We start from the raw sequence: 13,147 nt of genomic DNA on the forward strand, positions 1-13,147 counted from the left end.
CTAATTTTGATTCAATTACTTTAAATTTTAGGGCCTCAAAGCCAAAGTAATGGTTCCCAAGAGTAAAGTCAATGCCTTCTATTCTGCCTTATAATCAGCTATCATGTAAAATAATCTAGGCATCCATAGATATAAAAATATCTTTTAAAAATCTACAGATAAAATTATCTAGGCAGACTTTACAAAGAGGTGTGATACTTTAAACTAACGAAATGCTTTTATTTACCTTCACCATTAATGAAATGTAGTGGACAGTGAAAGATTGCCTATTTCTATGCTATACCATGTCTCATTTCAGCTGAGCTAAGAGCATCTGGAATATCAAAATGAGGCAGTAACTAGGTTTCTTGTATTCCTAATGACTTCAGAAATGTGATGGCACACACACACACACACACACACACACACACACACAGAGAGAGAGAGAGAGGGGGGGGGGATAATTTGTTGCCTAAATACTTAAACTGGACAAAATTTAACCAAAAATTTATGACCCATGTATATATCTAATCAGAGAAATTGAATGTATTAAAAGGGGTGCACTAGTTATTCTAATCAATGAGCCTGTTTTCTTAAGTGAGATCTATTTAATCAACGTGTTTACATTCTGCTATGGCCTGGCTTTCTAACTCTTACTATGAGTCTTGAGACAATCAAACATGAGCCATGTTCTTCAGCATTACTGTATATTCATAAAAATTGGGATGATAAGAGACACAGTTAGAACTGAAATATCTATGCTGAATTCTCAATGAAATGTGATACTTTAAACTGAAGAAATGCTTTCTTTATATTTATTTACTTATTTACTTACTTATATCTTGACCATTAGTGAAATATAATGGACAATGAAAATTGCTTATATCTATGATATATCAGGGGGTGCTTTTATGTATAAAGTGTGTACACATAATATGAGAGGGTTTTCATGTCAAGCTTAGTAATGTGTGTGTGTGTGTGTGAATTGTTTTATGAACCTATAAGAGGCAATTTTATATACGTCTCAAGGGGGCCCACATGGGTAATACCTGAGTTGAATGGCCTCCTCGCCTCGTAACCAGGTGAAACTTGGCAGAGGATAGCCAGAAACGCAGCACTCCAGGACAGCATCTTTTCCTTCAATGGCTATTACATTGGATGGTCTCTGCAGAAAATACAGCTGCCTATGCAAGCCAGGGTCTGTGGAAAGAAAACATGGCATCATATAATCTCATTAATATTTTTAGCTTGACTCATATATTTACATCTTTAATACAATGTAAATTAACGAAGAATAGCCAGCGACAGTAGCTCACAGCTTCATCTAGCACTCTGGAGGCAGGTGGATCACTGGGAGTTTGAAGTCAGCCTCATCTATGTTATGAATTCCAGAAGAGGCAGAGAAAGACCTTCTCTCACAAAAGTTATTATCTGAGATTAAAATTAGAAACGTTGACGCATGCAAAGAAACCTGAAATTTCAAAAGGGATTCTCCACTTTCAGAATGTAGAATAATCTTAGCTACTATGTAACACAAGTATACTTCAAATGGCATAAGGACCATGCTGCATGGTCCTTATTTGAGATCCAGGATTTATTTATTCATCATTACTGGAGAAACAAACAATATTTATGGTAACTTATCTGAATGTTATTATTCAAAAACATCCATAGCTTACTTGGACTGTAACTATCTCTATTTTACTCATTGCTGTTTTATTTTTTTAATTACTTCCATGAATTGATATGTAAGTTAAACAATAGGATGGTTTCATTGAATATAAACAGTATATTAGAATGTACAATTTCGAGGAAACATTTTCTGTTTTCTATATGGATGTTCTCACTTTTCTTCTGTGCTCTTTAAAAATGAACCAGGCAGTGGATTTGTTTTCTGTTCGTTATCAAATATTAATCTTTTCGTAGAGTGATCTTGTCCTTATAGCTAAGACCGTGGGTGAATGAAGAATCAGCCCTTTTCACTTTCTCTCAACTTTATGTCATCTGTATATGTGTGATCTATGTTTTTCCACGTACATGTGCAACTCAGTGATTCAGGAGTTTCATTCTCAATCATCACTGACTTTTTATCTCATGGAGGAAGCAGAAGTTCTAGACCTAAAAGTCAACACCCAAGAAATACTCTTCAGAGTAAATCACACTCCTATTTTCATTATCCAAGTTCCAGGAATAATGCCTGGGGACTTATCAATCGATTCAATACCATTAGCCTCCTGCCTAATCAATGTCTATCAGCGTTGATTTACTTAAGATGTATCACTAGTTTCTTCATTCCTATTACAATCCACACCCCTGTAGGAAAGTTTAATCAAGGGTATTGTTTAGCTAAGTGAATTCAGTACAATTTACTTGTCAGTAATGCTGCAAACTCAAAAGTAACATCTGGATGCACAGAAATTGAGATGATGAAATCCTAAATGGAAGATGGAGGGAAGTGAAGAGTCACAAAGTGGGATTACACACAACCATGCTATAGTGTCTGCTGCTGCTGATCTCCTCATGAGTGATGTGAGAAAAAGCTGGAATTTATTTGAACATGGTCATAGCCAGACTCAACTTCACTTTCTTTGATTATGGAGCAATAAAACAAGAAAAAGAAATTGTGAGGGTAGTAATTTTCATCTTAATAGTCTGTATATAGAAATCCATACTTCCTCTGTCTTCCCACATTTGTTACATAGTTTGAACAACATCAAGAATCTTTGCAGTGAAATACTTACGGAGTTTTCTTTTTCTAAATGTGTTAATTGTCCTTAAATAAATATTGTAAAAAGTGCCTCAAATATTTTAGAAATCACATAGTGGCATATCTCATTTCCTCTCAAAAGTGACTTTTCAAATAAACAAGTGTAGTTCATAAAATAATAGTGCCTAAGGAAAGTAATTTCTGAAATGGTCAAATCCCCATAACGTGCATTTGTCCAACACTGTCCTTATATAGGCAGACAATTCATTCAGACCCTTCCCCATACCATCCATTTCCAGAAATACTGTGGTATATATGCTGCACAAGGCAGCTCTGTCTCACTCTGATGAGATCTGTTCAATTCATTTTCTATCTGAAGGAAATTTTACTTGAGATACCATACAGGTTAACTATTTTCCAACCAAGGAGCAAATATTGCAACACGAATTATTGTACTTTAATTTTGCAGAACATACAACCTCCACACAAAATATTTTAGCTTTAATACTTTTAAAATACTCAGTACATTGAATACTTGAATAAATCAAGCAGGGGTCATTTTTCGGTGTCAGGTTCTAATCTTCTGCCACTATTGTTCTGATCATAAATATCTTATATTATAGTATATTAGTTGTTACTATATATAAATCAATATTTGATAAACCATAGTTATTAAATTATTACTATAGTTTAAATTAGGAATAATTATTTTTTTAAACGATTTTATTTTTCAAAACAAAGATAGATGTAAAGATTTTAAACATTTTTTGCTTAAAATTATACATTTTTGTCAGTACTGTTTTTTCAGACATTAAAATAAATTTTACATAAAACCATGTGAATATGTTTTTTAGTCGGTACTTGATTTTTTTCAAGGGCTTGACAGTATGCATTGAAAACCTACTAGTTGCAATAAGCTTAAAGTACATGCAAAACAAAACGCAACATGGAAATAGTCAAAGTCTTCTTGTTTTGTGAATATATGTATAGTTTTTGTTTTCTTTATTTCTTGGACTTCATACAGTCTGTGAGTTGTTTCTGGGGGAGTGCAAGCCTCTGGGGTTAGCATCCCACTATCAGTGACTGCATATTATGTCTGTTCTTTTGTGACTGGGTTATCTCACTCAGGATGATCTTCTCTAGATGCAGCCATTTTCTTAAGAATTTGGTTAAGTCATTGTTTCTGGTGGCTGAGTAGTATTCCATTGTGTATATGTACCACAATTTTTGTATCCATTCATCTTCTGAAGGACATCTGGGTTCCTTCCAGCTTCTGGCTATTATAAATAGAGCCGCTATGAACATTGTGGTGCATATATCTTTGTTTTGTATTAAAGTGTCTCTGGGGTATATGCCCAGAAGTGGAATAGCTGGGTCTTCAGGTAGTACTATATCCAATTTTCTGAGGTATCGCCAGACCGATTTCCAGAGTGGTTGTATTATCTTGCAACCCCACCAACAGTGGAGAAGTGTTCCTATTTCTCTGCAGCCTCGCCAGCATCTGCTGTCATCTGAGTTTTGGATCTTGGCCAATCTGACTGGAGTGAGGTGGAATCTTAGGGTTGTTTTGATTTGCATTTCCCTGATGGCTAAGGATGTCGAGCACTTCCTCAGATGTTTTTCGGCCATTCGGAGTTCCTCAACTGAAAAAGATTTGTTTAGCTCTGTACCCCATTTTTTAATAGGGTTATTTGATTCTCTGGTGTCGAGCTTTTTGAGTTCCTTGTACACCTTAGATATTAGGCCTCTATCTGATGTGGTGTTGGTAAAGATCTTTTCCCATTCTGTTGGTTGCCGTTTTGTTTTCTTGACGATGTCCTTAGCCTTACAGAAACTTTGCAATCTCATTAAGTCCCATTTGTTAATCTTTGACCTTAGAGCTTGAGCCATTGGTGTTTTGTTTAGGAAATTTTCTCCTGTGCCTATGTGTTCTAAGGTTTTCCCTACTTTCTCATCTAATAATTCCAGTGTATCAGGTTTAATGTGGAGATCTTTAATCCACTTACACTTGAGCTTTGTACAAGGAGATAAGAACGGGTCTATTTTCATTCTTTTGCATGTTGAGTGCCAGTTGGACCAGCACCATTTGTTGAATAGGCTGTCCTTTTTCCATTGAATGTTTACTGCTCCTTTGTCAAAAATCAGGTGACCATATACATGAGGGCTCATTTCTGAATCTTCTATTCTATTCCATTGATCCACTTGCCTATTTCTGTACCAGTACCATGCAGTTTTCAGCACAATTGCCTTGTAATATAGCTTGAGGTCAGGGATAGTGATTCCCGCTGATGTATTTTTGTTGTTGAGGATGGTTTTCGCTATTCTAGGTCTTTTGTTATTCCAGATGAAATTGCACATTGATCTTTCCAATTCCATGAAGAACTGGGTTGGAATTTTGATGGGGATTGCATTGAATCTGTAGATTGCTTTTGGTAGGATGGCCATTTTTAAGATGTTGATCTTTCCAATCCATGAACATGGGAGATCTTTCCATTTTCTGAGATCCTCCTCAATTTCTTTCTTCAGAGGTTTGAAATTCTTGTCATACAGGTCCTTCACTTCCTTAGTTAGAGTCACACCAAGGTATTTCATAGCTTTTGTAACTATTGTGAAGGGTACCTTTTCCCCAATTTCTTTCTCCACATGTTTGTTTTTTGAGTATAGGAATGCTACTGATTTGTTTGAGTTAATTTTGTATCCGGCCACTTTGCTGAACTTGTTTATCAGCTGTAGGAGTTCTCTGGTGGAATTTTTGGGGTCACTCAAGTACACTATCATGTCATCGGCAAAGAGTGATGTTTTTATCTCTTCCTTTCCGATTTGTATCCCCTTGATCTCCTTTTGCTGTCTAATTGCTCCAGCCAGGACTTCCAGTACTATGTTGAATATGTAGGGAGAGAGTGGGCAGACTTGTCGAGTCCCTGATTTTAGTGAGATTGCTTCAAGTTTCTCGCCATTAAGTTTGATGTTGGCTGTTGGTTTGCTGTATATTGCTTTTATTATGTTTAAATATGGGCCTTGGATTCCTGTTCTTTCCAGGACTTTTAACATGAAGGGGTGTTGGATTTTGTCGAATGCTTTCTCAGCGTCTAGTGAGATGACCATGTGATTTTGGTCTTTAAGTTTGTTTATATGGTGGATTACATTGATGGATTTCCTTATGTTAAACCATTCCTGCATCCCAGGGATGAAGCCTACTTGGTCATGATGAATGATGGTTTTGATGTGTTCTTGTATTCGGTTTGCAAGGATTTTGTTGAGTATTTTTGCATCAATGTTCATAAGTGAGATTGGTCTGAAGTTCTCTTTCCTTGTAGGGTCTTTGTGTGGCTTAGGTACGAGGGTTATTGTAGCCTCAAAAAATGAGTTGGGTAATATTCCATCTGATTCTATCTTTTGGAATAGCTTGGTGAATATTGGTGTTATATCCCCAATAAATGTCTGATAAAATTCTGCACTGAACCCGTCTGGACCTGGGCTTTTTTTGGTTGGGAGGCTTTTGATGACTTCTTCTATTTTTTTAGGTGTTATAGGGTTATTTAGATGGTTTACTTGGTCCTGGTTCAACTTTGGTATCTTGTATCTGTCTAGGAATTCGTCCATTTCCTCCAGATTTTCCAATTTTGTGGAGTATAAGTTTTTGTAGTAGGATCTGATGATTTCTTGAATTTCCTTAGTTTCAGTTGTTATGTCACCACTTTCCTTTCTGATTTTGTTAATTTGGATACTCTCTCTTTGCCCTTTAGTTAGTCTGGCTAGGGGTTTATCAATCTTGTTGATTTTCTCAAAGAACCAACTCTTTGTTTTGTTGATTTTTTCAATGGTTTTTTTTTGTTTCTATTTGGTCTATTTCTGCCCTAATTTTGATTATTTCTTGCCGTCTACTCTTTTTGGGTAAATCTGCTTCCTTTTGTTCTAGGGCTTTTAGCTGTGCTGTCAGGTTGCTGATGTGAGCTCTCTCCAGATTCTTCTTGGAAGCACTTAGAGCAATGAGTTTTCCTCTCAATACTGCTTTCATTGCATCCCATAGGTTTGGGTATGTTGTGTTTTCGTTTTCGTTGAATTCTAGAAAATCCTTAATTTCTTTCTTTATTTCTTCTTTGACCCTGCTATCCTTTAGCAGAGTGTTGTTTAGTTTCCATGTGTATGTGGGCATTTTGTTGTCTTTGTTGTTGTTAAAGACCAGCCGTAGACCATGGTGATCTGAGAGGATGCATGGGAGTATTTCAATCTTCTTATATTGGAATAATTATTTTATTTGAACTTATATAAATGCAGTTGATGTATTCATCATTATAGCATTTAGTTTTTTTACTTATTCATCTTTTCTTAAATATGAAGGAACAACTAATAATTTCAGTACTTATATTGCCAATTCTTTGAGAATTAAAATTGCTTGCATTTTTCTCCGTGTTGAGGTTTTACCTGAGTAACATGACAGGTTATAGGTATAGAAACGTTAATATTTACATTGGTCATTATTAACATAGTATATGCTTCCTTTTCAAACTAGATTATTTTAAACTTATGACTATAGCCTTCACATTTCTCCATTTTGTGGGTAGTTCTTATTGTTGGATAATATATAATTGCACCAATATGTCCTGTGCATTTATTACTTTATTGATTCACTGATTGAGAGACAATATAATTACTGTCAGTGTTTGATGTTTATTTAAAAATGTACTAATACATAAAGACTTTGAAGTGCTATTTACTAGGTTTGTTATTTGACAACTGCACACATGTATACAGTGCATACTGACCTCTCTGCTACCACTTTCTTCCTTTCCCTAGTATCTTCTCTGTGTCCTCTATACCCATAAAAAACTATTTCTTGTGTTTTGTTTTGTCATCCACTGAGTTTAATTAGGCTTTCCCAATTTGGTGTGGAGCTCTCTAACAGAGCCTGGTACTAATTCCTCACCCCTAGGATTTATAACCAAAGGCAGTAAGGGCCATGGGACTCTGAACCTCCTACTTGTATGACTGAATATTGGCAGAACCTGTCTACTAAGGAATCAGTGCACATAATTGTAGTTAAGAGCTCAAAATGACAGTAGTTATATTGAGTCTAGATAATGTCATTTTTTTTTTTTGTATGCAAAAACAAAGAGCATTTATTCAGAATGGTGATGTAGACAAAGACATTTGACCACCTTTTACAACAGGACTGCTTAATTGTTCTTGATAACAACAGACTTCTAAAACCTAGAGAACATTTTAAGGGGTTATAAAAACTATTAATTGTTTATAAGTGAGTGTATACCATAAGATCTCTTTTGTGACTGGGTTACATCACTCAGGATGATAGTTTCGAGTTCCATCCATTAGCCTAGGAATTTCATGAACTCATTTTTTAATAGCTGAGTAGTACTCCATTGTGTCAAGAAGAGTTTACTGGCAGGAACCAGATATGGATGTTTCCTCAGAGGCACTCCCAGAGTCCTATAGATACAGATGAGGATGCTTGCAGCTAAACATCCGTCTGAACACAGGGACCACAGTGAAAGAGCTAGAGAAAGGACTGAAAGAGCTGAAAGACTTGCAACCTAATGGGGAGAACAAAATCATCTATCAGCCAAGGCACTGAGGTGGAAGGGGTAATTGGAGAGGGAACACCTTCATGGAAGCAAGTTGAGAGGGAGGAGAGAGGGTAGTGGGGGGAAGGGTATAACATTTGAAATGTAAATACAGAAAATATTCAATAAATTTGAAAAAAATTAACTGAAGATCATAAAGAAAGAGCTAAGTATATACAGCACAGGTACAAAGGCAGAAGATAAAATATTGACTGGGTTTATTGATATAAAATGTCAAAAACAACTTAATTATGCTTTTTAACTGCCCATAGTGATGTTATTTCAATGTGCTTTATCCTAACCTTTGACTTTTAAGTGTTTTCTGCCCCTCTTCTACCACGTTCTCTAGCCTTACAAGTATAAATGTATTGGCTACAGATGAGTCCAATTCTTCATAGCATAATTGGTAAACTGTGAGATGAAATTCTGTTTCACTTTGGAGAAAGATTCCAGCCTTCTGTACAGTCTTTTTTCTCTCACTAACAATGAAGATTCTCCTGTCAGGAGCTGCTATGATTTTATCTTGTCATTGCATTGGTTGTGTAGAAGATTTATCACAGTTGTTTCAAAGACCAGTTTGAGATGCAGAAGACCATCACGTGCTTTGTGTTTGATGTACATATCTTTTAGTGTAATGTTTGTTGAAATCTTTTACTCCAGAGGCCCTTAGTCCTGTGAAAGTTCTTTTGTGACTGAGTTGCCTCACTCAGGATGAGTTCTCTAGATCCATCCATTTGCCTAGGAATTTCTTTCTTTTTTTTTTTTTTTTTTTTTTGAATTGAACAAATTTATTTTAAAAAACAAAGATAAATGTACAGATTTTAAAAGCATTTTTGCATGACAGTATACGAATACATTTTTGTCAGTACTTGATTTTTTTTTAAAGGTTTGATAGTATGCCTTAAAATCTTACTAGTTACAATGAGCATAAAGTACATGTAAAACAAGATGTAACCTGGAAATAGTCAAAGTTTTCTTGGTGTGTAAAGATTAAGCATTATGATTTTTCATTTTTTATTGAAAAACTTTATTTTAAGAAACAAAGATAAATGTACAAATTTTAAGCATTTTTGCATAAAAGTATACGAATACATTTTTAAGGTTGTAATTAAGTATTTATGTATACATATACATACACATATGTATATATGTAACAATAATATAAGAAAATTTCTTAAGGTCATTGTTTCTAATTGCTGAGTAGTACTCCATTGAGTAAATGTACCACACTTTTTATATCCATTCATCTACTGAAGGACATCTGGGTTCTTTCCAGCTTCTGGCTACTATAAATAGGGCTGCTATGGACATGGTGGAGCATGTGTCCTTATTGTATGTTGGAGCATCTTTGGGGTATATGCTCAGAAGTGGAATAGCTGGGTCTTCAGGTAGTACTATGTCCCATTTTCTGAGGAACCACTAGACTGATTTCCAGAGTGTAAACTTTTATTTCTTCCATTGAAAGAATCTGCTCTGTTTGTGGGGTCTGTAAGAACTCATTTTTGTTCTTCAACCCAGCACCCTGTTTTCTGTCATTTCCTACAGTTTGTGTCTACTGAAAAGGCATCAGATAGTGTCCATCTTCTGCCTCTTCCCTTTTCCTCCTTATACTTAAAGGGTAGCATCTTCCCAAATAAATGTAAGAATGTGTTCGTTATCGTCTAGACAACAATTTGCTAGGATTTGAGAAATAGAAGCCCAAGTGACTGTCCCAACCTCAACTATCAGACTGTTAAGAAGACAATCCTTTTTAATTAATTATTTTATTTATTTACATTCTAAATGTTGCCTCTCTCTAGTTTCCCCCTCCCAAAGTTTTCACTCCATCTCCCCAAACCTTTGCCTCTGAAAGAGTATCCCCCATGCAAGTCATCCCCCTTCCCTAGGGTATAAATCCACCATCCAAAGAAGGCAATGTTAAATGAGCTGCCTAAAAGGGAGGCTCTAGGAAACCAGAAGAGGTAACATAATGTTCCCTGTCATAAATCACTACCTTTTATTAGCTGTTCTCAAATAGATAGCACCAGAAAAACATGCATAAAAATGAAAGCAATACAAAGCTTCTAAACAATTTCAAATGCCCACTGGTCATTGTTGTTTTTATTTTTATTTGATTTGGGTAATTATTTTATACTGCTTAGGATGATGAGGCCTTCCAGAGAGCTAGTTCTCAAATTCATAGTCTACCCCCTCACCACTAGAGTGCAAATACTTAGAGGAGCATCGGCAAAACCATGCCTACATCTTAAATCTCGAGACTAAAGACCATTGCTAAGGTTAACTTTGTGTGATAAAACTGCAGGTGGTTTTTATTTTCACCTTTAAATTTTTCCGCATTTTTCTAAAGGTTTTCAAAATGGCATGTAGTATTTTTGGAGGAAAGGGTTATTTTAAACTCCACTGTTGCAAGGGTTATAGAACTTTTACAAAGAGAAAAAGAATCATAAAAGTTAATGACTAAAAAACTCCAGGAAAATATTTAAAAGCAAATGGAAGTTTTCCTTCTAGGCTCTGCAGTAGTTTTATGAAAATTTTCTTTTGGTGTGACCTTGCAATTCTAGACTATAACTTTGGTTGTTTAAACTGACTTTAATAAGAAGAGGATAGAATTAGGGCTGCAAAGATAGCTCAGGCATTAAAGGCTAAGCTTACAACCAAAAATATAAGAATAGTACAGAATTGTTAATTAATGATAAATATTATTTGTTTTCTAGCTATGTGAGCAATGGCTATTCAAGGCCTAGTAAAATATGTGAAATGTTTTTGCGTGAATTAATGAGCCCACCTTCATTATAGTAAAGGGAGGTCATATGAATATTCATTTTCAATCTTGTGCTTTTAAATTGGATGACATATCATAATATTTTTATGTATTAAACTGTGTGTATACTTTAAAAAGTATTACACATATAAAATATTTTAAGGTAACATTTTTGGAGAGTTGTGTGTTACTACATAACAGTTTGGACAATTTTTCTGCAGTGAAACTAATTTTTTTTCCTGTGCCAAGTTTTAATGTTAACATTTGTGAATAAACCCTCTGTGATGTAAAACTTCTGACTTTATACCAAATTACCTGACTTTGATTCTAATTGGCTGCAACAATCATAATGTATTTTAACTTAAACCCAGTTCAGTTTGTGCTGTTAAAAAGAAACTAAATTGGCTTGGTCTTTTTGTTTGTTGGTTGGTTTGGTTCGATTTTAGTTTTGAGCTGGTCTGTCAGTCCCCAGAATGGGCATCCGTAGAATCCAAGATAATGGAATGTAAACAGGGATGGAGAAAATAATTGTTTCAGGGTCATACGGAGTTCTTCCCTGAATCTTACAGATGCCTTCAAGCACAGAACTACAACTAGCAACTTTGTGCCTCTGACTATTCCTCCTGAGTTCCCTTCCCTTTTTAAATGGAAATTTTGGCCTACTTAAGCATCCTCAATGGTTTTCTGGATTGGAAGGGTACTATTCTAATATCATTAAAAGGGGAATTACATGATAATGTCAACAGAGGCCCTAAGTCTGATGGCTATTGTTGAGGTCTCAAAAGAATTCTCTTAAGGTAACTGAACCTTACTAAGAGGGTGTTTCAAGAATAATGTAATATTCCAACAAAAAGAGTAGGGATAATACTGGTGATTTCTTACATTTGTAAGACTTAATTGAATGTGTGACTTAATTTAAAATAAGCTGGTTTTAAGAAGAATTCTTATACATTTCTCATAGGTGTTTTTGATTGCATACCATGTAAATAATCCAGAGGCATGTGTGTAGCCAACTTCACCCTGAGAACCTCCAACCACATGGCTCTGCCAACAGAACACTGGACTGGACCAAGCCCCTCTTGTTGTAGGTGGCCAACCACCATCATCTATAATAAAAAGCCCAAGTCCAGACCAGACTGTCAGATACTTTTTTCCTTCAGGAGGGCTAACATCCCTCCCCGCACCACACACACACATACACCTCACCTACACCTAGACTAAAGCTGTAATACTTGAATTTTGAACATGCCCTCCAGTAGACACTTCATTCAGAAGTGGAACACTTCCATTGGGGAAGACTTTCTCCTCGAAGCTCTAACACTTATAGTAGTCAAAGGCAAATTTTGGTAGACTTTTCAGATAATTGTAGTAGTATCCCTTTAATACTATACCAAATATCAACAACTAGTCTCTTGACAGTTAGTTGAAATGTAGAATCTGACATGGTATCAATAATCATTCCGTACTATCTCATATTAAAAAGTCATCTGGCTTGTCTTCTACTTTGAATGAATCATTTATGATTTTGTCACATCAGTCAATGGTAATTTGCAGTACTACACTATTTTGTTCAGGACTTCCAACTGTTGACATGTATCATTATAGAAAAAGTCATTTGTTACTATTACCAGCAAACTCATCAAATTGACTTTTAATGTTGGAAAGCAGTCAAAGCACCAGCCAAATTTGCAAGTTCCTCAAATTTCTAATTTTATCTAAGAAGCCTGAATTTCATTCCCAGTAGAAAATATTTTTCCTCAAGTGACTCATTCAAGTTTGAGATGTTTGCTAAAATATCTCACAAGTGTCTGTGTCTGAAAAGATATCACTCTTCTGCTGTTTGTCTTTTCAAGTCAAGCTAATGTTTGTTCCATAAGGGGAAACAACGAAAAAAGTAGTTAGTTCTGTGTGGAACTCACATTACCACAGAAATGTGCAAAGTACTGTGTACTGTGATATCCTTCATGCACATTTGCTACATTTGACCATCAGTAGATAAAATCAAACAAACACAAAGAATATCAAATTTAATAATTGTAACTGTTTCATCAAGGGCATTCCAGGGAAGTTGGGGAAAACTCTACCAGAGAGTAGAGCACTAGTGTCAGACCTTATCGG

General features: G+C 35.4%; 1 protein-coding gene across 1 annotated transcript in view; it reads right to left on the reverse strand.

The window, feature by feature from the left end:
* DCC (DCC netrin 1 receptor) overlaps nucleotides 1-13,147 on the reverse strand; it is a gene marked incomplete at both ends in the record, with an annotated part of 1,062,613 nt that overhangs the window by 539,025 nt on the left and 510,441 nt on the right. Inside the window, one exon of the mRNA XM_080920225.1 lies at nucleotides 1,029-1,179. Within this exon, the coding sequence (XP_080776351.1) occupies nucleotides 1,029-1,179 (151 nt within the window). The remainder of the gene's footprint in view (nucleotides 1-1,028; nucleotides 1,180-13,147) is intronic.

This window comes from Micromys minutus (assembly GCF_963924665.1).
Source record: "Micromys minutus genome assembly, chromosome: 8".
Lineage (NCBI taxonomy): Eukaryota > Metazoa > Chordata > Mammalia > Rodentia > Muridae > Micromys > Micromys minutus.